This window comes from Lachnellula hyalina, assembly GCF_007821495.1.
Source record: "Lachnellula hyalina strain CBS 185.66 chromosome Unknown contig00009, whole genome shotgun sequence".
Taxonomy (NCBI): domain Eukaryota; kingdom Fungi; phylum Ascomycota; class Leotiomycetes; order Helotiales; family Lachnaceae; genus Lachnellula; species Lachnellula hyalina.
The window spans coordinates 339,520-366,469 of NW_022157123.1; the positions used below are offsets into that span (position 1 = coordinate 339,520).

The window sequence follows — 26,950 nt, forward strand, 5'->3', positions numbered from 1 at the left end:
GGGAAGCCTGGGAGGGACGCAGGCGCCGCGGCAGGTGGAGATATTCTGCAATATTAATTGGGTACTGAGTTGCGGGCAGGCAGGTGGGAAATGATGCTATTTCGTGTTTTGTGAGCTAGGTGTAGACTCTATTTATAATCTCTTAGTCGTTTGCAAGTCTGAATTCTGGGCCATTGTAAGAAATATCGAGAAATTGCTATACAGCGACGAATCATTTGGAAACAACGGGTAATAATTACCTAGGTATTTTAAAACAAGCTCGATGCTGAAATTTATCACAATATGGGCTTTCTTCCAGTTTTTGGTGAAAGGTGGCAGTTTCCTGTTTTGGCGGCAGACCTCGCTTCCATAAAGGGGGGAGTTGCGATGCTGAACCTTTCACTTCAATTTCAACCGACCTGAAACGCGTAAACCAACTATCACCTAACACAGGGAGCGGCAAAGATGAGATTAAAAAAGAAGAAGCGCGAGAAGGCGCTATTGCTGTCATTGACGCAAAATCTCAAACGAATGATCCAGAGCGGTAATACGATCACGATCAATGAGCAAGTCATCGGTGTAAGTAGCCATTGACCCCCGTGGTACTGAAAATGCTGACCCCAAAATGCAACATCCTCGATCACCAATGCTGCTCAGATGCCCGAAGATGTCAAGGTAGCTTTAGTATTTATACTAATATCGGCAATTAGAGTTTCTACTATAGGCGAAGCTATTGCTTAACCCTATATTAGACTTATAAGAAATCCTTCTAGGTACCTTTACGGAGTAAGCTAATAAGTTGCGGGGAAACCTCGGCTCGGCTCGGGCAGATTAGGATTAGATAAGGCAAAAGTTAAGCGAGATCCCACAACCCCTCACTTCTACTCCTCGAGCTTGACCTCCTTTCTACTCCCAAAACATGCATTTAAAACATACAAATACTGTAGAAAGATGCCACAAGCAGCAAAAAGAGGTCGTACCCGGGCTCGAACCGGGGATTCGGGAAATAAATGATTTTGATGTGTCAAAATCCCACGTGCTAACCGCTACACTATACAACCATTGTCACATGAAGAGCTTTTGCGCAGAAATGCGTTATCTTAGTATATACATAGATTAATCATGTCTCGGAGGTCGGAAATTCTTAGTGGACCGCTACTGCTCCTCTATATTAGTAGCTGGAGCTGGAAAGGAAAACCGAATTGTCGTGAAAGCATATTTATATGCTTTTTTTAATTAACAGTTGGTGTTGGTATTACAGGTTTGATATCCGTGATCACTTCTCTATACTACATAGTAGAATTGATACTGGTTGATGTTGCTTGACTTGGTTATTGTCTATGCTGTGCTGTGGGCGAAGGAGGTGAGGTTATGCCTCTTCGCAAAGCGGCTTAGTCATCATGAGCCAGGTCACGTGGTACACGTGATATATACATCGCAACAGTCAGTCCTTTCTTCTTCGCTCGCTTTCGCTCACGAATCACTTAGCTGGAACGTTCGCTTACAGGGCCTTAGCAAATGAACTGCAACTTTCTACAAAATATGCTTTTACAAGGCTTATATGGAGTCCCGCTGCCGGAAACACCCTTTTTACAGTAGAAAGTGGGGGGTTTTAGCAGTTTGATCACCAAATAAGGCATAAATGATTTATCTAGGGGGTCTTTAGCAAATAGAAACCCTCTATTATCCTGGTTACATCCTGGTTTCAAGTGGAAAGTTGCAGTCTTTATGAAAATACCCTGTACCTCGACCATGAGCGAATGCGATGCAACAAATTCTTTACAATTGGCCAAACAACACTAATATATCTAATAAATGAATTCGAAGGATTTCACATTCTAACACCAAAACGCGGCCAATTTTTTATTGTCATTAATGGCCTGCTAAAACGCATCAAGAAAGTGTAAAGAAAAGGAGTACAACTTGGGGTATCAAGAACCAGATGCAAGTAACGCCAGTATGCTATGAAACTCCTCCAACCTGCAAAAAGGAAGTCAACCCCAATAACGCTTTTCTATGCATCTCCCAAAATAGTGCCCAGTGGTTAATCATCAGCAATCACAATCGCTCCATCCATCCTCACTCCAAGCGTCTTTGATAATACATCTCAATTTGATTCGCTCAGATATCCCGGCATCCAAACGCTGCATTCGATTTCTTCAGCCTAGAAAAACCAGCCTTCGACTAGAGAACTATGCCATCTTTGATCTATACTTGACGATAAACTCATTGGAATCGCGGTCCCCGCAATTGAACCCGTCTTTGTAGCTCCTGAAATGTTACGTTTGCTAATTGAGCAGCTCGCCTCGCTTCTCGGGCTGCGTGCTCTGCCTGCATTCGCTGTTGTTCTGCTGGCATTCGCTGTTGCTGTACTCGTTGCGCTATCTGCTGCGCTATCTGCATCTGCTGCTGCGCCTGGAGTTGCTGTTGCGCTGCCTGCATTTGCCGTGCCTCTGCTTGCAATCGCTGTTGCTCTGATAGCATTCTTGTTCGCTCTGCAAAAGATGCATGCCGTTCTGCTGCTATCGGTCGCCGATGATGATTCGCCGCTTCAGCTGGTCTTTCTGGATATTGGGCTTTTGGATGAGTGCGTGCCCTGCCTTGGTCATATTGCCGAGGCGCTGGCATGAAGTTGCCAATACGTGGCATGTTGTCGGGGATTACCCTTAGTCTTGCTGCTAACTGAACAGCAGTAGGTTGGGCGTCCATAGCCTGTCCTTGAGCTTGACTAGGACCTGGATCCTGGGCCAAACCTTGATTCATAAAGCCGAAATTGTCAAAACCGAATCTTTCAACATCAGGGACCAATGGCTGGAAATTCATATCTTCCTGGTTCAGGAAGTCCATGTCTAGGAACAATGCATCGACATTATGATCGAAGCCTATCTCCTTGTGCATTTGGACAGGCCTCATTACTAAGGAGATATTAGCCGGTGATTAACAACGATGGCCCCATTCCGATATGATAATGGGTAATGGCAAGACGAGGTGCGGGTTGATACTTGCCGAATACATGGGATTCAAGACTCTTCTCAACAAAAATTTACTTACGTCTTCTGGGTCGGATGAACTGCGGGGGGTTGCTCCCATATCTAGCTGGGGTACTGGGAAATCCCCCGGGTATCTTGCCATTGGCATTCCGTTAAACAAAGGCTCTGAATCACAATATTAGCATAAGCACACCTCTAAAGAGTATCATAGACCTGACGGGCACGTCCGGTCATTCACCAATAGAAATTGTTTTGCCAGGAGAAAGTAACACTTGATGAACTTTGGAATATTATTCTGAGAATTTGAGATGCTTCCTACTGACCAGCGAGCCGCATCTGAGCCGCGGCAACAAGATGAGCCCTAGGATCCCTCTGTTTCCGTTGTTCGTCATCTTTCAAGACATTTTCTGACATATGGACTTTCAGATCCTCTTCTGTATACTCGGGATGTTCGGCTCGGACTTTGTCGATAGCCTCCTTCGCGGCTTTGCCGACATCAATATCGTGCCTCTCAAATGTGCTCTCAAACAATGGGCAATTTCCCTTCCGGCCGCCCCGATTCTGATCGTCGAAGTGATTATAGCTGCAAGATTCAGAGCAAACGTAACATTGGACGTTGTGACATCCATTGCGAGTGCAAGTCATCTTGTTGCAACCTTCATCTTTGACAAATGGGGTACCGCATTTGTTGCACTTCCTGATCAATGCTGCAGACATTGCTTCCTCGACCTGGCGACGAATTGAAAGACCATTGTCCTTCATGAATTCATCGCAGCTCTTGGGAATATGAGATTCGAGCTTACACAGTCGACAACTCAGCCTCTCACAGTCAGGTGCTTCGCATCGGAATTCCTTGTTGACTTCGACGGGTGGATATTCTGCGGCATAAGGGCAAAAGGGGCAGCTCTCGAGGTTTTCAATGCCTGCCATACGCAGCACTGCTTCTTGCTCGTTTCTCTCAAGAGCAATTTGTGTCTTCTCGTCCAAGAAGAGTGATCTTTCTAGTTAGCAAGCGCGGAGTCATGTATCTGTGAGAACGTACCTTTGGTCTAGAGAGAATCCTCCTTCACAGCCATCCATTGACATGCAACGCAGTATATATTTAGAATTACCAATCTCGGTATCGGCAGTCTGTTTTGCACAGGCTTTGCAAAACCAATGCATTGTATCCGCATCGCAGTGGACCATTCTATTAAATGGACAGTCACCAAAGCAGCACCCGCACTCTTGCATCGTGCCCTCTGCTATGGCTTTTTGCTCATTAGCTTCTTCTTCACGTTCAGCCTCGCTCTCTAACTCCCGTTTCGCTTCTGCCTTGCTCCTGATACTTCTAGCGGCCTGTAATTCTCGGAGGATGTCTTTTCGTGCCGGATCTACTTCGGGGCTGACTATGTGCGCTTGAATACTTGAGTCCTTAAATTCCGCCTGTGATTTTCGGGCGTTCTTGATTTTGTTATATGGAGGGTCGGCCGGGTTGAATGCCCTCTGGGCCTCTTCAAGAATACGGTACGCCTGGAATAAGCGATGTTGAGATTGGTCGAGTGCGGCGTAGATGAACACCATTGGTGTTTCTGGAAACTCGACCTGTAGGATGTTTTTTCTGCGGAATGTTAACAAATACTTTCAAGACAAAGTACTTCGTAAGCCTTGGATCACACGCCCAAGTCAACGGCAGAAGCCGTGATTTAAAGGGTCACAAAGTTCATGTATTATCTCGTGATTGTAAAAAATATATGACTTACATGTACGTCCGGGTAATAATACCAAAAGGTACTACATGACCAGGAGCGCCATATTTGAGTTCAGCGGCCTCATCCTCGTCAATTTCTCTCTTTCTTTTCAAAGCTTTCTGCTTGTCCTTTGCCTTCGTGTATGGCGAGTTGTTCTCCATCTTGTCCAGGATATGCGCAATAAGTTGATCGGAAGACCGTGAAACTTTGTTCCAAAGCTCAGAGACATGATCGGGGCAGATATCAGGAAATAAACCTAGAACAGCTGCAATACACTCGTCTTCGGTCTCAAGTTGAGGTACTGGTTCGAAGGTTGCTGCTTGTGCCTGCGCTTGTGCTTGTGGCTGAACTATGGCACTAGGCTCGGCATGAGGTTGTGGGGCCGGAGCTTGGGGATCAGGGGGTTGGTAGAGTTGCTCATATGCCCGGGCGAAATTTTCGTCGTCAAAATCGTCATCGAGAATAAAGTCGCCCATAGCATAGGCAGCATCAAAGGGGTTTGCTTGCTGGTCGGGATCTAGTGCGGGAGGATCGAAAACAAGAGGCCGATGTGGAGGGCCGCGGTGAATGGCCTGGGGCACGGGTGCGGGTACGGGTGCGGGTGCGGGTGCAGGTACGGCATAACCATTGACATCCGGAGCTATGTTTGCTTGTGGTCTCTGTTCTGGAGCAGGAAAGAAGACATCCTCCTCGAAAGCATCGTCCAAGGGATCATCATCGTATATGTTGTCGTCCCTGATAGAAGGGGAGAGCTCAGAGAACTGGTCGTCATCGTCGTCGTCGTCGTTGTCCGCCGTCAGATCAATAACGTTCATTGCGTTGCAGGGTCCAGCCCTGGCGTGATCAACCTTGGTGTTGGGAAGGGACTTGGTCCTCTCATTGACCGAGGGCGGCCGTTTGTTCGATTTCCTCTTTGACCTAAGAGCAAGAAGGCTCTCAAGCTTAGTTTTGTTCAAGACGATACGAGGAAGTCGAACCGTACGTGACAGCTGGGCCAAAGGTTTGGGTTCATTGAGTGGAGGAAAGTTTACGCTATTCATGGTGAGTTTTTAGTTAAAGTTCTGCGTTCTAAATAGGAAAGACCGAGAGGAAGGCGGTGGAGGGAGGGAGGGCATGGACAGGCGTGCATAGAGCGTTCAGATTATGTCCAACAGATTCGCCAAAGTTGGGTCGATTGACGCGTCAAGATGGAATTGGAGATGGAGGTTGACAAACGGACGAAAACAGAATAAATAGATGGAATCTCTCTCACCTTCATCATCAACTTCAACCTCAACATCACACGAGTCGGCAACTACTCTAGTATCTGTCCGAACTATAGAGGCTGATGTCAGACAAGTCGATCGAGGCTGCTACCCCTACCTTGACGATTCACCAGAAACGGAAACGGAGCATCAGGAACATGGCATCACGTGGAGATAAGATTTCCACTCCACTCCACCCCCGCCCCACTTCACTCCACTCTACCCGAGCCCGAGTAACCGGATTTTAGTTGATGCGCTAATCTCCTTCCTCTCCTTCCTCTCTCTCCTCCCTCTCCCCTCTAGCCTGGGCTTTTCATCTCAATCTCTTCCTCGCCCTACATACTACAACATACACATAGTACATTTCCTCTTGATCTTTTGCTGGTATAGATCTCAGCAGCGTCACTATCCAATCAATAACTTTGTTACATAACCTACCGAGCTTGAGGCTCAGAAATCAAGCAGCTTACCTAGTAAGGAAAGGCGTTGCACCCATGTGAGGTTAGCAACGGCTTAAACCCAAACATTACCCTTACCTTCCTGTACGGGTTGGTGGGCGTCTTGCCTTCTTTCCTAGACTCTAATTTCTCACCTGCTGGACAAAGAAGTTGCAAATTACTCGCGATTATCTACCTAGGTACCTGCCTCTACCTAGGTACTCGTAAAACCTCTCCACTTGACGCTCTCAAAAAACATCAAGTGGGGCATGTCATGTTACGAGAAGGGCGCATCGTGCGAACTGTAACTTACTTATTAATGCCCTTCCTCTCCTTACCTTAGTTAAGGTAATTTACCTTGTCTTTTGTCTGCTGACCGTTTGGCCGGAACCAATTCCTCGTCTTCCTCTTTCTTTGTCTGGGATGCCATACGACTTTCCCCTCAGAAGTTCATCGTCTCCTTTCGCGTTTGTACATAAACTGTTGTCATAGATTCACAGATTGCGAACAAGACAGAATATATATATTTAGAGACCGAATTCGAGCAATCGATAGATAGGAACCTCCACAGAAACACTCCCTCACGAAATTTCCCCGGAAAACTCCAAAATGGCCAACTACACCAGCGAACTTCCCCTCGCATCTGCGCCCACGCTGACACTTGTTCACCCGACTCCCAATGAGAAACTGGAGGTGTGGACTGAGAATTGGAAAAATTGGGGTACTGCCCTCTCCCTCAAAGACTACATTGAACGAGAAACGCACCTCGCTGATATCCCACCCACAAGAGATGGCGGGGTAACTCGTACGTACCCCTCCGCACAAACCCCTCCCCTCTCTCTGGAGAAGAAACAAAGACTAACCTCAACCTTAGATTGGATCCTGACAGACCCCTCCCTCCCCCCAGACGCCCGCCCCATCCTCTCATTCTGCGAATCTCTTCGACGCCGCACATTCGTCAGCCTTCCCTCCGTAGAAGTGCAAGAAGGAATAGTCCACGGCATCGGCAGTGTCTTCTCCTCCCCCGCCTACAGAGGCCGCGGCTACGCAACGCGTATGCTCTCAGATCTTGGACCCATCCTGAACACATGGCAGCAAGAAGCAGGCAAGTCGCACTTCTCAATTTTGTACTCGGATATTGGCAAGAAATACTACGCGAACCTGGGCTGGAAGCCTTTTGCTAGTTCACATGTCTCTCTCCCTTCTGCTGCATCGCCGGCCACGAATGGTGCGAATGTAAATAAGGCAGAGGGTGTCAAGCTACTCTACGGGGAGGACCTAAAGGAACTATGTGAACTAGATGAAAGCTATCTTCGTAACGAAGTTGCAAAGGCTGCAAAATCCACACACAAGCCAGCTGTAGCTATCATACCGGACCACTCTACCATGACCTGGCATCACCTGCGCGAGCAATTCATGACCAGCAAACTGTTCCCCCAAAAGACCCCCCTACAATCCACGGCGCCATCTCAACTGGGGCTCCAGGCTCGAGGGTCTGGATTGTTTTCTCGCGAGTTTTCTACGGGCCTTTGGCGAATGCTAAGTCTGGAAACACGCTCTATATTCTACGGCTCGTTGTCGAGGACGAGAGAGATACGGATGAGAATGCACAGAAACTGAAGAGTGTGCTACAAGTAGCGCAAGCAGAAGCCAAAGAGTGGGAAGTGAGCAGCGTGACGGCCTGGAACGTTAGTGATGTTGTGAAGGGACTGTTGAAGAGGACAGGGCTGGAACATACGTTTGTGGACAGGGAGAATGACAGTATTACTAGTTTGATGTGGTATGGAGAAGGGAGGGGGGATGTGGATAGTATTGGGTGGCTTGGAAATGAGAAGTTTGCTTGGTGTTAGAATTGCTAGGAGGTCCAGGTAAAGAAAAAGTTTGGATTGGGTAGGTACTATTGTGTTGAGTATTGGGATACCACGGGCACGGAGGTACTATTGCGTTGAGTATTAAGATACTATTAGCATGGAATCGACATACAAGATACCAAACTTTCTCCTGTCGAATGATCAAGTGCTAAAGAACTACACGACAGGTCAGTCACCTGAAAAGCTCATCTCCAACAACGAATCCGGGATAGAAATACTTGCTTTTCCAATGCCACCGAGACAACTCGTTTCTACCGTCCGTACCGTACACCGACGCATGCATCTACAGCACCTACCTAGGTGTCCAACCCAACCCAACTACTCCACTCTAGCCAAGACACGACAAGAACCAACAAACACATAACACATAACACATAACACAATAACAAACATCAGAGACAAAAACCCCCACCAGCAATCAATAGATCAGGTGTCGGTGACACATCCAACCCAACCCCAACCCAACCGGACCATTGCATTGCATAATCTCACTACCCATCCGTTGCAGTATCGCTGTACCACATCACATGATTCACATTACCGTACCTTACTCTGCCTACCTGCCCTTGTGTACAACATACCTATGCCCGAGATGAGAAGAGAAGCACCGGTAGGATAGATCGAGGCGAGCATGGTATGTATGAATCCGATACTTCTGGAATGGGCAACGGGCAATCCTCGTACTGTGCAACGAAGTGAACGTTTTTTCTGTGGGGGCGCATGGATAGATGAATGGAAGTGGCTGTTTCTAGGATGGGACGGAACCGCGTGTTGTACAATGTGGATCGGACGCGGACTTATCTGGGTTCTATTGTACTTAGGGAGGTTGGAGTGGAGGTGGAGAGGATGGTAGGTAGGTGACTGAGACACGCATATATGCATAGTACGATAGAAACAGGGGATGTGAATAGGACGTCATCGATGAGGTGAAGTGAAATTAATGGGTGAGGATGATGGATTTGGAATGATGCTTCATCGATAATAGGATAAGTGAAAAAAGGAAGTTTAGTGAAGTGAAACCATTTTCATTTTCCCTTTGCAGGTAGGTAAGTACTCAGGTATCCCATCTTTCACCGAAGTAGATTAATCTAGATTACAATATCCCATACACCTAAATGGATAGATAGATAGACCCCAGATCCCCCATCCTATCCTATCCCATCCCATACGCCGTCCGTAAATGTTAATCCTGTTTGGAATGAGAAGGTGAAGTAAAGTAAGTTCTCGTACAAGTAGCGAGTGTGTGTGTGCACTTTTCGAACCCGACCAACCAACCGATTCGCCAGCCCTCTTCTTCCCGCGGCAATTTGGAAAGAAGGAAGAAATAAGGTTTGTGAAGTAAGTCCACCCACTCGCTCCCCCATACATGAGGCCCCGATCGAATCGTACAGTACCTGGCCCAAGTATGATAAGAAAATAGCGTCTGGCTCTCCTTGCGAGACTGCATCTGTCTGTAGAAGACTTGTACCATCGCCCTCCCCAAGCCGGATTTGTAAACCAGTCTCCCATCCCTAACCCTGCGGAACATGGTATCCATCAAATGCCCCCCAAATTTCCCCCACCCAACCATCCACTTTCCTATCGACTCCCACTCCCTATCCCATCCTTGCTTTTACCCTCTTCCTCCCCATCACCACATAACGCCCCTCCCACTCCTACTAAACCGCCTCGCATGCCACACCATCTTCGCTCCCAGCCCAAAGCTCGTACTGCCCGCTCTGCTTCTAGGTCTGCTCGGATGGCGTGATACGAAGTCGTCGTCGCTTACATCGTCTTCGGTTATGGCCGTAGAGGCTATGGCTTTTTCGCGCATTAGGGAGATGCTGTGAGATACGGTCAGTGAGTGATTCTGTGTCTGGGCTTCAAATTAGGGAAGATAGAGAAGGGTAGGGTAGGTAGATTAGGAGGGATAATTAAATTGAATATGCCGGAGAGACTTACTCATCTTCAGAATATCCTGGGAAGTTTACGGAAGGTCCGGACTGGAAGTTGAAAGGCGGTGACTGTTGGGTGTGTTAGCCGGAAACGTGAAGAGGAAAAGAGGGATTAGGAAGCAGGGAGACGTACTATAACTAAAGAGGGGCGTCTTTCTTTGGCTTTAATGCCTAGTCCGTGAAGGCATTTATTGCCTATTCGAGCCATGACGCAAGGCATCGCGTTGATGTTAATGTCGATGTTGAATATATGTTGGTAAGGAAAGTGTGTTCTCTCAAAGAAGTGTAGGTAGTTGTTGGTTGTTCGAATACGGAGAGCATCCGCGGTTCAAAAGTATTGCAATCGACCGGTCTTCAAACGAGTTATGGGTATTAATACACGTAAGTGAAGCGTAGAAAATAATTTGAGCAGCATATAAGGTCGATGATGTTATAAGGACAGTAGGTTGACGCGACATGAAAAGGGAACGCTGGCTAAACTGATGATAGAGGAACAAACGGACGATGCCAGAATGACGAACGAAAACCGCCAATATATAAGGATTGTAATAGGCAAGTTGAGTTTCTCGAAGGTATGCTGACGAGGAACTTGGACTTGAACTTCCACCGAAAAAGGAAGAAAGTCCGGGGAAATTTCAGAATATATAACGATCGAAGGAATTGAGGACATAGATCCACAGAAATGCTGCTAGGGGCAACGGACCATGAACTTTCTCGAAATTACCAAGAGTCAGTCGCACAGTGGGATGAAAGTGTCACAAGGCAGCAAACACCTGGGAAGATCTGCCCCATTCCCAAGAGTCGCGTAGCAACGGAGATCCAAAGAAAAAACGTGGCAGCGTGACACCCGGTCATCCCTTAACCTTGAGAATTCAGTTGCCACGGGCTGATAAAGTCTTTAAATTGGGTCGTTCCAGACGAAGAATGCTGTCATTTGGACAGCTTATTGAACTACTTCGGCATCCGAGCTGACGATTCGAAACACTCGATGGCTTCATGGGCTTTTCCTACGAAAAGCTGAGAGTACAGGAGCTGGAGAGGGGGCTGGAATGAGTCCCGTGAAGGGTGGTAAGATATAGAGCAATTTTAAGAATATTGGGTGAGCTGAAAAGGGTTCGACGCGGACAGTTCTCGTGCAAGACTTAGGGAGGGTACAGAAATAACGTGGAATGTAAGGATTTGTGATATTGGTGCAAAGGAGAAAGTCGGAATCTTATCACACTGCACTTGCAACCCTCTCATCAACCCTTCTATTTCTTTGCAGCAGGTGCAGCCTGTGTAAAAGACTGTGTTCAAAAGGGATTGCTTCCAGGGGACCAATCAAACGGCCGGTAAGGGATACTGTTACGCTTGTTTAGACTACCCCGAGGCTTGTGCTACCATATCTCAACAATTCGGAATGGACGGTGGCCGGGTCCTCTTCATCAACTTCTTGTGCTTGTGTAATGATGATAACGATTTCTATGCGTGTTCCATAAACCAGGCTCGTGGCGCTCCGTCGCAGCCACGATCTCACCATCACGATACCTCGCTCCATAGAAAGACATCGCGGCAATATGAACTCGGGTCTATTGGTTATTATCTTAGTGCTTAACGCCAAGTATTGCAAAATGATTTCAAATCGCAAGTCGGCGATGCTATAAAAGTGCATAGAGTCATGTGACCTCGCATTATGGTTCCACGAACCACGCGTCGTTTCTTTATTTAGGATAATCCTTGACGTGGAAGTTCTTCAGCTTGACAAATTGATCGAATCCAAATTTGCTCAGGGTGACGCCTTTTCCTGAGTTCTTCCAACCGGTCCATGCAAGATCCTACGCAAGTTAGCAGCAGACCTCGGGCTCAAGATTTTTGAAATGGTGGACTGAAAATTGTAACAGTATGTACTTACTGGGCTTGGGTAGTCGCATCTGTTGACAAAGACGGTGCCTGCCTCGACGGACTCGGCGAGTTCCGCACCTTTCGCCGTGTCTTTCGTCCAGATAGAAGCAGTCAGACCAAACTCGCTATCATTCATGAGTTTGATCGCTTCTTTGTCACTCTTGACTTTCATAACTGGAATTACAGGGCCAAAAGTCTCCTCTGTCATGACCGTCATATGGTGATCGACGTTTGTGAGAAGAGTTGGTTTAACGAAATTGCCGTCTGAAGGAGGTGAGTTGAATGAAGCGTTGTCTGGCGTCGCATCTTTAGCCCCTTTCTCCAGTGCGTCCTTGATATGAGCTTCGATCATCTCCTTCGAACGCTTCGAGACAACAGGACCAACATGTGTTTCCTTGTCAAATGGGTCGCCAAGTTTGTAGCCCTTCAAGACGCCTTGCACGGCTTCGACGAATTTATCATGGATCGTCTCATCCACATAGATTCTTTCCAAGCTGCAGCAGCTTTGGCCTGAGTTAAAAACTGCTCCATCAACAATTTCTTCTGCGACCCATGCGATGTCAACATCGGATCGAATATATGCAGGGTCCTTTCCACCGAGTTCCAAGCCAACATTGACAAGGCGGTCTGCAGCTGCCTTTTGAACTGCCAATCCGCCAGCAACTGAGCCAGTAAAGCATACCAATGCTATCTTTGGGTCCCTGACGATAGATTCGATGATAAGTGGTGAGCCACAATGGAAGTATTGAATGACGTTCTGAGGAAGGCCTGCTTCAGTGAAGATGGAGGATATATGCTCCACGATGGTTGGAGTCTGTGGGGAAGGCTTAAGTATAACTGAGTTCCCAGCTAGGATGGCGGGAATGAGGGAGTTGACCAGGATCAAATATGGGTACTAGAACTGTTAGCTACAAGAAGTATAAGCTATATGACTTCTCCAACTCACATTCCACGCAAAGAGGATCAACACTGGGCCCACGGGCACCTTGCGAATAAATCTCTTGAATCCCTTTTCCGCTTCTCCATCTGTGTCCTTCAATGCATCTTCGCTGATCTTCAGAAGATATTCTCCCCTCTTTACAGCTGTGGCAACTTCTTTCGCACCATAGGCAATAGGTCTGCCCATCTGCTCAGTAAGTTCTTTAGCCAGTACATCTTGCTTATCGTTCAAGAGCTTCAAAGCTTTCTTCACAATTGCCTGTCGCTCTGCCAAGGAAGTCTTGCGGAAACTTTGGAACGCCTCGGTTGCCACTTGCGGGAGAAGCTCAAGATCGGAGGTAGAAATACCATTTCGAGTGAGTATTGGCTTGTTGGTTGTAGGGGAAATAGTAGTGATCGTTTCGACTGACATTTTGACTCTTTATGGGGTGATTGTGAAGGTTCAAAGTGTAGTGTGGACAAAAGAGTATTTTGAACATCTTTCAATGCTTGAGCTCTAGTAACGTCTGCCCCGCTCCGCCATCGGACGCTTGTCATGCAGGGTTCCGCCATAAATTTTGGCTTCGCAACCCCATGTCGAAATTTCCAACCACACCTACCACCACCACTATCACCACCAAGAACACTCGCAATAATACAATATGGCGGCTCGCAAGCTCAATGATTTTCTCGATGCTGATCAGAGCGAAGATGATGGAAGTCAAGGTTACGACTCGGAATTTGAAGATTTGAAGAAAGGCGGCAGGAGCCCCAAACGAAGGAAGGTCGATAGCGATACCGATTCAAGCGGCGAGGAGGATGAAAAAGAGCAACTAGACGTGCAGGATGCTGGAGATTCAGAGGATTTAGAGGATTCAAAGGATACAACAGATATCACGCTACCTTCCATCCCAACAAGCAAAAAAAAGGACCTTCCCGGCGTCTCGAAGCCCCTCCTCACCAAGAAGAACCTCGTCGCATCCGAAGCGGCAATAAAACGATCCGGACTGCTTTACATATCTCGAGTACCGCCTTTCATGAAACCGACAAAACTAAGATCCCTGCTCGAGCCTTACGGTGCTATCAATCGCATCTTCCTGACTCCAGAAGATCCTGCTTCACATACACGACGAGTCCGCAATGGAGGTAACAAGAAACGGTCCTTTACAGATGGGTGCGTAATATTTTCCTTGTTTTCATTTTGACATCCAAGCCGAGCTCTCGATTACATCTTCCCCCCTCGGCTCGGCTCCCAAAGTCTTCTAAGAGCCCGTACTAATTATGATATTGTTCTATAGATGGGTAGAATTTGTTAGGAAGTCTCATGCCAAGCGCGCTTGCGAACTACTGAATGGTCAGATAATTGGGGGCAAGAAGGGCACATATTATCACGACGATGTCTGGAATTTGCGCTATCTGAATAAATACAAATGGAACCATCTGAATGAGCAGATTGCGGCAGAGAATGCGGCAAGGGCTAGCAGAATGAGGGCAGAGATCAGCAAGACCACGAAAGAGAATAAGGAGTTTGTGCAGAATGTAGAGAGGGCTAAGATGTTGGAGGGGATGGAAGCTAAGAAGGCCGCGAAGAGGAGAAATGATGACGAGGCTACCTCGACAACAGAGGAGAGAGCACCAATAAAACAAACAAAGAAAGGTGGAGAACGACCAAGGCATTTCAAGCAAACACAAGTTGCTGTGAAGAAGCGGCCTGAAAAACAGTCCGATCAGGTCAAGAGAGTTTTGAGTAGCATCTTCTAATCTCAAAAGCATCGAATGCACATCTTACAACTACAGGTTTTTTGTTAGGGTGAGTACTGTGAGTTTCGAAGTCTCCAGCTAAAATGGCAGTTGAGATCAAGAATTCGGACAAGGACCTGAATATTGCTTCCCCGGAATCACCATCCAGTGGTGAGAACTCTTTTACACTTTGACTTATTTTCTTACTATTTCCCACTCTAAAAAGGCATATGCAAGATTACTTGAAAAGTTGAGCTTGTACCCTTAAACTCCGAATGTAAACTGCTAGCCTTCTATGCACAGCATCTCACCTTGTTAGCTCCGACGCGGGTTCCACCACAACGTTTTCACGGTGGTATTCATATAACAAGACACGAACTAGTCAATTTGCGTCGTCCGAGACTACACAAGTTCTCGAGTCTCAGTCAGGACGAAATAAGTTCCGGATAAGGCAGTGACCTCCGGATACCTGTGAGAGGGCAAGGACCACTTTGACGTTGCCTCGTCCCTGGCTGTGCCCTTTCTCGGACAATTTCGCTGTGTATGCACAACACGGCGCTGCCCGCATCTTACTGATGCTGAAAACGAGCATATATGTTTCACTGCCATTGCAAATTCTCTTGTTCCGGTTCCAAGTCTCAGCGTGCAAGCTCGTAATGTCACATGCTGAGAGGCTTGCAATTGCACAGGTTCTCAATTTCAGAATCTCAAATGTCTCATAATATGTGTACATCACACAATACCTCTCAATAGCTTCACATCAGCCAGCTTGACCCACTCAGTAGACATCCCGAAGACCTTCAATTCGGCTTTATCCCATCATCTAAACACCATTACCCAAGTCTCTTTACTCAACAATCAATTATGTATCTGCATTATTTGTACCACCATCGATTCATATAATATCCATGTACCATATTGGCAATTATATATCAACTTTTAGTCAGGAAAACCCCGACTTGCACATCTGTTACCAGAAGGAAGTAGTTTTTGTTGAAATAAATATACTTATTTTGATATATATATAATCAATATTCAGAGCCGAAGTTTTCTAAAGCGTGACACTAAGCAGGTCATCAGTCTTCTAAGCCAAAAGATTTGTACGTTTCCTTTTCTCCCTCATTATGATGGATTAAGCGCCTTCCTATGCGGTCTGTTAGAGAGCAACGATACCACGTACACGCTCTACTGTGGAGAGGATCTGATCACATGATTTGATTCAACTTGACCTAAAACCATGCGCCCGCGGCCCTGCGCAAGCTCCGGGACGTTAACCATAGCAGTGCCATGAAGGAGGAAGTTGCAAATAGGTGTCTAGGCTTTTTCAAAAAATATACATATCACGGATCAAAGTTATGGTTCGGAGGTATTGCTTGAAGCACTAACACAATGTGCCTAAGACTTTTCACACAAGAATCACACTTTGTCATATATTGAAGATCCAATGTTCTATTCCATGTCCTTCTACCTAGCAGTGATTGTTCCCTCGGCTGCTTGCGGTGCAAGCTCGATCCTCAATGAAAAGAGTGGCATTGAGGAACGAAATCTGTTCCTGCAAGACTCGAGTGAGACCCAACTATTCCATACATCCTACGTTCGACCTTTCAAGAAGGGCCCAAGAACTTCGTCCTGTAATCTGCCACCAATCTCTCCAACGCGATGACTTCTAAAGCGAGCCTATCATCTACTTCCTGAATCTCCATCTCATTTGGATCATGGTTACCATTTGCGACTTCTCTCACGAAGCCCACGGTCCTTCTGTGTCTGTCCAAAGCTGGTTTCCAGCTGCTCTCCATCCATCGCAGTTGGTGTGTCCAGCTTAGTCTCGTGGCGGCATTCGGATTGGCAGTTGATGATTCCGCATTTGCGGCTGGTTGTGCTTGTGCTTGTCGTTCTGGGGCCTTTGGGGCTTTTAGGGCTTTTGATGGCATTGTGATGGCTTTGATTTACGAATGGACCTCTGGGTGGATATTTCAAAGAGTAATAGATAGTGAGAAGTTGTTATAGAATGGTGGAAGAGGAAGGACTGTTCTCCTCGACATGAAAGCCATTTATATAGTAGGGAAATCTTGTGGCTGTGCTGATTCATTCACTCAACTGACGTCAAAATCATTCTGCATTATCCATGGACAGTTATAATGAGCTGGGCATGAGTTGATTCTGACATGGAAGTCAACTCGAGCCTGAAGTGACTCGATACTTGCGTCAGATGAGGATGTGGCTTTGTGTTGGGAAGTTGTCTGTCTGCAGCTGGGACAAAAGCCTATGAGTATGAGTAAAAGTGACCATTTTAATATATGACGTGCAGGAGTCTGTAATACAGCTACTTTCAGATGTGTAGGTATGAAACGCATCCGAGCAAACACTACTACGTGTTACTAAAAGGGGCTGTAGCGAGGCAGATCATGTGATCGAAGTCTGCGATCCAGTACATGACATGTTCTGCTTGCTTCTATGGGATATTCGACTGGCGATCCCTTAAATCTGTCTATTCCAAGTGTCTTTCGCTAAGTTTTAGACCCGAATCTTGTTGGTTACGTAAAATGCTTGAGATACTGCCAGGCGTGGAGGTGTTTGTCGACATGGCCATAGTATACACGTAAACAGGAAATGCAATCTAAGGAGGGATCATTCTGATGGGAATCTCAATTTTGACTACCCAAACAATAGGTCACCAGTTTTACAGTTACTCGAAGTCTACCCTGCATTCATTCATGTAATATCTTTCCCATCTTCACCTGAAATTCGCAACAAATAAACCCCCCGACCCAACCTGACCAGAAAGTCATGCCCCCCCTAGATCACAACCCCGCCTCACTGCCCCGACTTCCTCATGTCCACCGTCTCCTGTGTCTCCGCCACCTTTGCAGCCAGATCCTGTAGCTCAATCATACAACGAACAACGCGGTGGATAAGCTCGTCGACCTTGCCCTCCACGTCAACCCTCGCAGGATTCCTAGGATCTTGATGTGCTATGATGTCCTTATAGCCTTCGTGGACGCGGTCCAAATGACGTCTGATTTCCCTCCCGTTTGAATTTTATCTCTTGGGGAACTACCATTGCTGAAGTGTTTTGTGCGTGATATAGGAATTGACTGTGGCTGTGAACTGAATGAAATTGTGTTCGTTTGGGGATTTGAGTATTGGAGAGAACAAATACAGTGGCTGCTTATTATATATTCAGAAAAGTGCGTGGTTACAACGATTACTGAATCATAGCTACTGTATGCACATGTGTTAAGTAGAGATCCCACAGAGGACGAACTAACGAAACGGTCATCATCGAGGACAAGGGGCATGTAATACGAGATACTAAGTTGCAAAATAGCGTCAATAATATGTCAGAATTTCAGGAAAGTTTTTTTTGATGTAGTTATGGAAGGAGCAAGACTGAATTCGTAGCTATATATTGCAGTAGTAGGAAAATATGTGCGCAATGGATTGGAATAAAAAGGCATGTGAAGATGGGGACTTCCCGGAGTAACATATGGGATTGACCGTCGTCCAGAAAATAAGACACAACTAAGATTTTTGAGGACTAAATCGGACTTTAATCTGTGCCCTTTTGTGAGACTACTTTTGCACCATCGAGCATGATACCCATTGCTACCTCACACAATGCCAACTGAAGTTCATCCTGCCCAAAACGCAATACTCTATCCGAACGCCATTTTCGTACCCAACGCCAGCAACATGATATGACGATATACTCAGAGGTTATCCTTGACATTAAGCTCATCAAACTCATCCAGCAACTCCTCCATATCAATCTGGGGCGTCTCGTCCTCCCCATCCTCCGTCTCGACCACACTCATTTCATCAGCTTCCTTCTTCGCCTGTTGTTGCGCTTTATACAACGCCATTGTAGCCCTCAACTCAGTATCTTCCTCTACATCCCTCAAAAACATCTCGTAATCCTTATCCATCTTCTCTTGATCCGCCTTCTTCGGTAACAAGTCCCCGTCATCCCTAGCCATACGCTTGAGGCGCCAGTTACGGTTCTTGGACTTCTTCTTGCGTGCATAGAACTTCTTGACGAGCATTACGTCGGGAATCTGCGAGGAGTACGTGTTGGATTCTTCGAGGGCGTCGAACTGCGGGCTGTTGAAGTTCGTGCCGGTTAGCATATAGCCCATCACTGAGTCACCAGGGTGTAGGACGTTTCCGAGATGGGTTCGGGTGTAATAGGTCCTGTCATTTGAGCCGAGATCTGAGGCGCGGGCTACTGTTGCTTCGGCGAGTAACCATTTTCCTTTTGATGCACCGGTGGGCTCAATGTCCATGATGATGAATTCAGTAAGTTCTGTAACGTTTGCGAGAGAGTGGAAGGGAGCACGCCAATATATGGGGGTGCTGATGTCGGCTGTTTGGAGAGTGCTTGGGTCGAGAATGTTTACAGAGGTTCCTACTCTGTAGCAAAGACCAAGAGGGAGAATGTTGCCAGTCTGCTTTGCCAATTTTATAGGTAACGCGACCAAATCATCCTTGCATATCGGTACCAATTCCACCGAGAATGTAAATTTGTAGGAGCTCGTAGATGTGTGGATATCCATGGATATGAGTTCTTGGGATTTCTTGGATCGAACTGGTGTAACCGAAGTCAAGAAGTCGACGAACTTCTCGGCTTGGTTTCGTGCTGAGTAATAGAAATCCAACCCATCTTTTACCTCCTTGATATTGATCGTGTCCTTGTGTGCGCTGTGCTTGAGAATGAGTTGTTCCAAGAAGAGGAAAGTTCGCTTATGAGGGACCTTTTGTCGGACTTGTACGCAAGCTCTCCAAGTATTCGCAGTGTAGGATTTCGCACAGTCGGGACATTGCTGGTAGGCAACGACATATTCCACCTCGAAAGACTGTTGCAGAACGACGCCTTCAGATACCGAATCTTGGATGGTGAGTTTGACCTTTTCTCTCCGAGAATGCGGCTCCGTCCAAATGAAGCTTGCGTCAATAATCCTGACTTTGTGTAGACCTCGTAGTTTCTTTAGGCAGAGGGCGAGGAGTTCTCTGGATTCGCGTGCCGCCACAATCCAACTCCCGGGGGGCAAGAGCCAACGGTCGCAATCTCTGCAGAAATGTAAGGTGGCCTCGCGTTGGATGCCTTGGGATACATCGACAGTCGTCTTCACGCAGTCGTAACAGAGAGCACCAGCTGAAATCGTGCCATCGATAGGAGCGCCACAGTTGCAGCAAAGAATTCTGGACGCTGTTAGCGAGTGCTGCGGGGAAGTGCAGAGAGGGACGGATGACTTACGTTGCATTTGTCTGTTCGCCTCTTATTTGAGGAGCAATAGACACCGGAGCGTCAAGGTCCATAGCAGACATCGTGACGGTTTCTGGGTGTCTTGTTTCTTGGATGCTCTTGGTATGAAGAGGTGATTTGACTCTTTCCCCTCGGTGGTGGGATTGATAAGAAACTTCAAAAATTATTTCCCCGCCTCTGATAATGACCGCACTTCAACCGAGAGAATCGCTTTCTCAGCAACGCCACGCACGGGACCTTGTCAAGCCACAATTTATTTATATTTATCTTCTTTGTATCCAGTAGAATAGAAGTATAGTGTTACCCTTCTATCCGTTTTAGCTAGTTGGTATTGTGGTGCAGGAAAGCAAAGTCATAGTCACGTGGTAAGCCTCACGTGATCACACCAGCTACAACATCTCATAGAGTGGGAGGGAGGGTCTGGCAGGGATCAAGTGTGTAGGACGGAGAGTCTATTTTCATTTTCTATTTGTAAGATCGAATTATCTCCAACTATTCCTGACCACCACCACCTATGTCCTCTATGTTGTGATATTTAAGAATGATTGCACCATCTCCTAGCTCCACCAATAACACTTCATACTGCCGACAACCCAATCTGGATACGCGGTCGTGATATGCTCTTTGACCTTGATAAAGACCCCTCTCGAGTGTTATCTCTAATGCTCCCCACCAATGAAGTGACGAAGAAGAGGGGTTATTGGGTCATTCAGGACGATGAATTGACGCAATCCCGTACGACATTCATCAGACGCCCATATAAAGGGCTTTGGGTAGCCACAACAGGGAACCGGACCTTTGGCAATTGAGTGACTGCTCTTACTCGACTACATCAAACAAAATGGCTCCCTCTGCAACTGAAACTACTACTCTCCCAGTTCGTGCTGTCGAGACTCCGCAGGTCAAGTTGACGAGTAATACTGGCCCGTATAAAGAACTGGCCCCCATTGGCTACGAGAAGAAGGCCGAAGAGGAAGGAACTGATGAATACCAAGCTGCCAAGGTAAGAGCAATATCAAATTTTCCTATCTTCATCTTTCTGACCAATCTGTAGTACAAGAATTACCTCCCGAATTGGGGCAATGAGAAATACCCACCACTTGAGAAGTTCGAGCACAGGGACCATGGCCTAGATGCCGACACGACCTATCCTGAGCTCTTAGCCCAAGGAGTTACTATCAATGATCTTACTCCAACAATTGGGACTGAAGTGACGGGAGTGCAGCTCAGCAAGCTGAGCAATGCCGGTAAGGATCAACTGGCCCGATTCGTCGCTGAGCGTAAGGTTGTGGCTTTCCGGGATCAGGACTTTGCCGACTTGCCCATTGGTGAGGCTCTCGACTATGGCAGGTATTTTGGACGTCTACATATCCACCCAACATCTGGCGCTCCAGAAGGCTTCCCAGAAGTCCATCTTGTACATAGAGGTGCCGGAGACAAGACCGCAGATTCATTCTTCCAAACAAGAACAAGTTCTGTGGCGTGGCACTCGTAAGTTCCTTCCCTTCATGCATGAGACTTTTCCGAAGAAGTAATGCTGAAACGAATCTTCCACAGGGACGTATCGTATGAACAACAACCACCAGGAACCACTTTCCTCTACATTCTCGATGTACCGGAGACTGGTGGAGATACTCTCTTTGCGAACCAAGTCGAGGCATACAATCGTCTAAGTCCAGGTTTCCAGGAGAGGCTCCATGGTTTGAAGGCTACCCACTCTGGCATTGAGCAAGTCAACGCCTCAAGGGGAAAAGGAGGAGCCGTTCGCCGAGAGCCGGTAGTCAGTGAACACCCAATCATTAGAACCCATCCCGTAACAGGAGAAAAGGCCTTATATGTCAACCCCCAATGTAAGTACAAACGGCACTGCATGTTAATACACCGCTGATGGCCACTCAGTTACTAGAAGTATTGTCGGATATAAACAAGAAGAGAGCGATGCTTTACTAGTAAGCAGAATCCACCTAAAGCAAAGAGCACTTGGAGACTAACCACACTATGCAGAAATTCTTGTATGATCACATCGCCTACGGAGCGGATTTCCAAGCACGCGTAAAATGGGCCGAGAAAACAGTAGTAGTGTGGGACAACCGGGTGACGCTTCACTCGGCGCTTGTGGACTGGAAGAGTGGACAGAGACGACACTTGGCTCGCATTGCACCGCAAGCAGAGCCACCGACGGAAACCCCTTTCAAGGCATGAAACTTCATAGCGTAGCATGATTATCCAGGCCATATAAAACTCGTATATGTATTGATTCCCCAATCACGGGCCGTCGCGGTGATGTCTGAAACCCCAATGCTTTCACAGAAACATAGGAATAACGTCACGTTTCTTTTTCTGTTGCTCGAGCTCTTGCTGCTTTGATTTCTGTCTAGCAAATTCCACCCGGGACATCCGAGGTTTAGCAGTATTCGAAACAGTCGTAGCCTTGGCCTCCTGAAAAGGGCGTCCCGATGATGACTTCTCAACAGCAACCACTTTGTTGGGCGAGGAACTGAAATCTGATTTGGCAACACTTGCTGTACCTTTCCTGAAATTAGTGGTAGGAATTGAACGAGAACTGGACAGCAAGCTATGCTTGGAGGTTTGCTTCGAATCGAGGGCAGGTAACCTTGGGGCCGGTATTGGTGCATCGAGGTCATCATCATCTTCGTCCGATGACGCTGTTGAGCTCTCGGTTCCATTATGAGGCGCTTTCCTACCCCGGGAAACTCTGGGTGGTTCTGGGGCAGACAATTGAGAAGACCTCAACAGCGATGATGGCCTTTGGAAGCCGGCAGCAGCTCGTGTGGTAGTGGTAGTTGTAATCGATGTAATCTTCCCCAAGGATGCAGCTTTCTTACGAGGACTATCCATTAAGCCGTGCAGAGTGGTGCCGACATATGGAAGATCTACAGCATCATCGCTATCATCGGAGTCCTTAGAATCTCCAGGTTTCTGATTCAGGATATTTTCAAGGGCATTCCTCTGAGTCTTTGATCGGTTGACACTTTCAACCTTTCGCCTAGTTTGATCAGGCATTCTTCCAGTGACTGGACGTGATATGGACTTGATTTCATCGGCTTTTTGAGCCTTTACACTCTTCTGTTGACGCTTGTACTCGGCGGTGTGGAGATGGACGGTGAACCGTTGTGCAGTCGTAAGGAATTCATCTTCTACCATACGGAACTTGTCGTCTTGCTCGATGCCCTCATCCATGAATCTAATTCTACGTTAGCTGGCCCAAAGCTAATTTGCAATGATTATACCTTTCTGTCGGTGGCTCTGGAGGAGGTGAACTCGAAGGGGCGCGAACTTAGACATGTGAGTTCAATATTACGTGCATCGACAGAGTAGGTATGCTTACCCTGCCTAATCGACTTTTCTTTCCTCGATGAAGCAGGGCCATCATCTACATCGCTTCCCGGGGTCGAGGTGTCGACCTTTTGCCGTTTCGGAGTCGACCTCGCAGCTGTGGCAGATCTTTTGGTCACGAGAGTTGTGGAGCTACTCGTTGCCCAAGGAAGTTTGCGAGGCATCTTGAATAAGTTGGAGATACTTCATCCATAAATGAAAAGACTTTCTGATCGTACTAGGTGTTTCGCGCATTTCATGTGTCTCGTGACCGCGTCTGGGTACATGTACCTAGGTATTTAACGCGTTGGCGACTTGCCAAGGACGCGACTCTCGCCTTAAATCCCGAGACCAAAGAAAATTGATCCTTTGCTACAGTAACAAATCAGATCCAAATATAAACCGATTGACGGTGAATGCGGGTATTCAAAATGTATCAGATTCCCAGGGTGTGTTTTTTGAATGGAATGAATACCCAGGATGAATGGGATGAAAGTTGCCAGTTGCACCCTGGACATCAGGCACAAAGGATTTCTGCCTGGCTCGTACTCGTGGCTGGTGCTGGTGGTAGCTTCGAAGGCAGTCGAACCTCCAAGAGTCATACTCATATCCAAAGGCCCCGTGGCCTTTGACATTTCAGCCTTTCACTTGACATGCATATCAAGTTTATATGAGTTCAAGCATTCATAAGTCCTCCAGTCATAAGCGCCTTCCTGTTTTTATAGCAATTTTCAATTCCTCTCTTTTGGCAGGCTGGGCCGATTCAACTCTTTGCCCAGACTCATTTCGTTTCATGGGTTCTTCACCAAGACATACGCTCTATTCTTCGGAGCTCTCGTGATGTCTTCGGTACCTGGGACTACTTTTGGTGAGGATGGGGCTTCACACGTGGATGCAAGTTATTCAAGTGCTCCGGAGTCTCAAAATGAGGTTTTGTCTGAAACAAGTTTTATTGAAGAATCCGGTGAGCCCGTGATAGGAAATGTTCCGCAAAATACAGATGTAAGGACTCTTGTCCGGACACTGGCCTCGAATTCCCAATTACCCCATAGAGATATATTATTTCTTTCTTTCATCGAAGCTCGTTGTAGAAAGCAAGCTGCCGCCGCTCTCAACGATGGACGCCGTGCTGAAGACCACCTTGCGGAAGATCACCCCGAAGTTCTTCATATGGCAGAGGCTGTTTTCACACAGATGTCACCACAACTGAGACAAGCTGGATGGTTCTCCGAAGATCTTAGTGTTTTGAGTTTTCACGAGTTGCGTCGCTATTCACAGTCTTTCGATACGGTACTGCAGTCAACTATTACTACACAACAGTCGGCCAACCTTTTTCAACAAGGTGCCCCTAGAGCCATTGCAGGAGACCCTGAGACGTCGCATCTAGGGTCTCTTGGTAGTGACGAAATGTCTTCTCTTTTTGAAAGATCTGCACAACAGCCTAACAACACGTATAATCACGGCACCTACGGAACCACAACGGATTCGAATTTCTTTTCTCGCTCCGATGATGCTGCTTCATCTTTATTCGAGAGGTCGGAAGCACAAGCACTCATTACTCAACCCTTTGGCAGAAACATTATTCCACAGCAAGCATATCTATCCGCTGAGCAGGGTCCCACAAACTCCAATTACACGACAAAATTCAAGCAAGGAGGTCGTCTTGGGAAAGGAGGATTTGGGGAAGTCTGGTCTGCTCTGCATCTTCTCGACGGCCAAGAATATGCTATCAAGAAGATACGAATTACGGCGGCTCAGTTGTGTTCAATCTCGAGCGAGCTTGATGCCCAATATTTACTATTGAGAGAGCTTCGTGCATTAGCGAAACTAAAACAACGGAATGTGGTAAGATACTTCGACAGTTGGATTGAGAGGTGTCCCGCAGCAAGAACAAATCAAGACATCATTAGTAATAAGGCCTACAATAGAAGTTCTGCGTGAGTTTCTCCTATGATGCGCTTTTGACATTTTCCTACTCACGAGATGTAATAGGGGAGGCTTTTCTGAAACATCGGAGGAGGCGCAATCTGTTTCCAGACTAGAGACCCAGGAAGATATCGCGTCTGGACTACGAAACCTTCAACTTGACCATGAAAAGAATCTGAAGAGAGATGACAAGAGAAGGCAAGATTCTCTCATGGCGTCTAGCGACGACGGTATGATCATCTTCGAAACATCAACCACTTCAAATCGAACAGACGCTGCGGAATTTAGCAACATTTCCACTGGGACGAATTCTGGCGCCAGGAAGAAGTCGTTATTTCGAAAGCCAAGTGAGATGTCCGATGATGACACTGAAGAGGTGCCTAGATCGAGTGAAGAAATCGAGAGCTCTGGATACGAGCACGACGTTATTATCTTCATTCAAATGGAATTACACCCAATAACCCGTAAGCACCGCCCATTTCTTCAAGTCCAAGATTTAAACTTTTGCTCCTGAAAAATGAGCCGTCTTTTATATATATTCCAGAACGTCGCACTGTTTGTTTCCCGTGCCTTCTGCCACCCAAAAACATTGAAGCAGGCAACACTGACTTTTTGGACGTCTTAGTGGAGGAATTTATGTGGCCAGAACAGCAAAGATGGAACCAAAGCGAGCAGATCCGCCACTGTTATCATCCATCCACAACTGCTCGCATCGCTCTAGCCATCCTCGATGGCATCGAGTACATCCATAGCAAAAAAATCGTCCACCGCGATCTCAAGCCAGGTAACATATTCCTTTCAGTCATCAAAGAACCAGTGCCCCCTGAAGGAGCTATCAACATCACCACATGCCCTCAATGTCCACAAAGCGGATCCGACGAACACATCTACATAATCCCTCACATTGGCGATTTTGGCCTGAACGCAAAGATCGACGACTCGGCTTCTCATAGCTTCGCATCCACATCCTCCGCTCAGCCATTTAAGATTTCTCCCCTCGCAACAGTCCTTTCCTCAGTCGCAGCTTCCCGCCAGCCTGGAACACGATTCTACTGCGCACAAGACGACCGCCCAAGTCCGAAGTTCGACATCTACAGTCTGGGTGTGATAGTATTCGAAATGCTATGCGAGTTTAGAACAAAATCCGAACGTCATGATGTCCTGGGTAAGCTGGCACATGGCGACCTGCCTGCGGACTTCGAGGGTCACGTAATGGCGCCTGTCCTTAAGGGCATGCTAGAAAGGGACCGAGAGAAGAGATGGGACTGCACTAGAGTGCGCCAGTTCTTGAATGGCGTTGTATAAAATTATCAACGTTTCTTTTCTTTCTTGTTTGTATAAAATACCCTGGGCTGCGGAGTTAGGAATGTTTTGGAGGCTGAGGCCTATTTGGGTGACCACCCCCCTCTCGGTTAAGCGAGTATTTGCGGAACTGTTTTAGATAGGTAGAAACAGCGTGTTAATGAGAATGAAATAGATATACCCAGAGGATGTGCCGATTAATAGCTCGGAATCAAACCGATTATCTAAAATCATTCTGTCATATATGCTGCAATACAGGAGTTTCTACTAAATGAGACAAACGTGCTACAGACATGTAGGTACTTGCTGGTATTGTGGCCAGAGTATTTTTATGAGGGGTGTGACTGTTAAGGGAAGGGAGTGTGGGGATAAAAGGATGTTGTGCTGGTGCTATTATGC

The 26,950-nt window shown here is 46.9% G+C and overlaps 8 protein-coding genes and 1 non-coding gene across 9 annotated transcripts; 3 read left to right on the top strand and 6 right to left on the bottom strand.

The window, feature by feature from the left end:
• Positions 1-950: 950 nt before the first annotated feature.
• On the bottom strand, positions 951-1,040 carry LHYA1_G000743. Its single transcript has one exon. It is a non-coding gene; the product is annotated as a tRNA-Gln (tRNA).
• Positions 1,041-3,284: 2,244 nt separating this feature from the next.
• RNF216_0 (E3 ubiquitin-protein ligase) lies at positions 3,285-5,739 on the bottom strand (the record flags this gene model as incomplete). The annotated part of the gene is made up of 3 exons (XM_031145733.1): positions 3,285-3,966; positions 4,012-4,569; positions 4,712-5,739. The coding sequence occupies 3 exons, from the start codon at positions 5,737-5,739 to the stop codon at positions 3,285-3,287; spliced, it is 2,268 nt and encodes a 755-aa protein (XP_031008985.1).
• A 1,250-nt stretch (positions 5,740-6,989) lies between these two features.
• YGR111W (Uncharacterized protein) lies at positions 6,990-8,230 on the top strand (the record flags this gene model as incomplete). Its single annotated transcript, XM_031145734.1, has 3 exons — positions 6,990-7,185; positions 7,255-7,739; positions 7,805-8,230. The coding sequence occupies 3 exons, from the start codon at positions 6,990-6,992 to the stop codon at positions 8,228-8,230; spliced, it is 1,107 nt and encodes a 368-aa protein (XP_031008984.1).
• Positions 8,231-9,881: 1,651 nt separating this feature from the next.
• On the bottom strand, positions 9,882-10,405 carry LHYA1_G000746 (uncharacterized protein; the record flags this gene model as incomplete). The annotated part of the gene is made up of 3 exons (XM_031145735.1): positions 9,882-10,074; positions 10,193-10,254; positions 10,319-10,405. 3 exons carry the CDS (start codon positions 10,403-10,405, stop codon positions 9,882-9,884), a joined length of 342 nt encoding a protein of 113 aa, XP_031008983.1.
• A 1,480-nt stretch (positions 10,406-11,885) lies between these two features.
• Positions 11,886-13,417, bottom strand: meu8 (putative betaine aldehyde dehydrogenase; the record flags this gene model as incomplete). The annotated part of the gene is made up of 3 exons (XM_031145736.1): positions 11,886-11,999; positions 12,077-12,961; positions 13,013-13,417. 3 exons carry the CDS (start codon positions 13,415-13,417, stop codon positions 11,886-11,888), a joined length of 1,404 nt encoding a protein of 467 aa, XP_031008982.1.
• Positions 13,418-13,646: 229 nt separating this feature from the next.
• ESF2 (Pre-rRNA-processing protein) lies at positions 13,647-14,745 on the top strand (the record flags this gene model as incomplete). The annotated part of the gene is made up of 2 exons (XM_031145737.1): positions 13,647-14,158; positions 14,283-14,745. The coding sequence occupies 2 exons, from the start codon at positions 13,647-13,649 to the stop codon at positions 14,743-14,745; spliced, it is 975 nt and encodes a 324-aa protein (XP_031008979.1).
• A 3,689-nt stretch (positions 14,746-18,434) lies between these two features.
• Positions 18,435-20,049, bottom strand: NMD3 (60S ribosomal export protein; the record flags this gene model as incomplete). Its single annotated transcript, XM_031145738.1, has 2 exons — positions 18,435-19,923; positions 19,979-20,049. The coding sequence occupies 2 exons, from the start codon at positions 20,047-20,049 to the stop codon at positions 18,435-18,437; spliced, it is 1,560 nt and encodes a 519-aa protein (XP_031008978.1).
• A 779-nt stretch (positions 20,050-20,828) lies between these two features.
• Positions 20,829-22,189, top strand: JLP1_3 (Alpha-ketoglutarate-dependent sulfonate dioxygenase; the record flags this gene model as incomplete). Its single annotated transcript, XM_031145739.1, has 5 exons — positions 20,829-20,990; positions 21,042-21,478; positions 21,545-21,837; positions 21,887-21,936; positions 21,992-22,189. The coding sequence occupies 5 exons, from the start codon at positions 20,829-20,831 to the stop codon at positions 22,187-22,189; spliced, it is 1,140 nt and encodes a 379-aa protein (XP_031009033.1).
• A 102-nt stretch (positions 22,190-22,291) lies between these two features.
• On the bottom strand, positions 22,292-23,508 carry LHYA1_G000751 (uncharacterized protein; the record flags this gene model as incomplete). Its single annotated transcript, XM_031145740.1, has 3 exons — positions 22,292-23,198; positions 23,239-23,284; positions 23,337-23,508. 3 exons carry the CDS (start codon positions 23,506-23,508, stop codon positions 22,292-22,294), a joined length of 1,125 nt encoding a protein of 374 aa, XP_031009034.1.
• Positions 23,509-26,950: the final 3,442 nt, after the last annotated feature.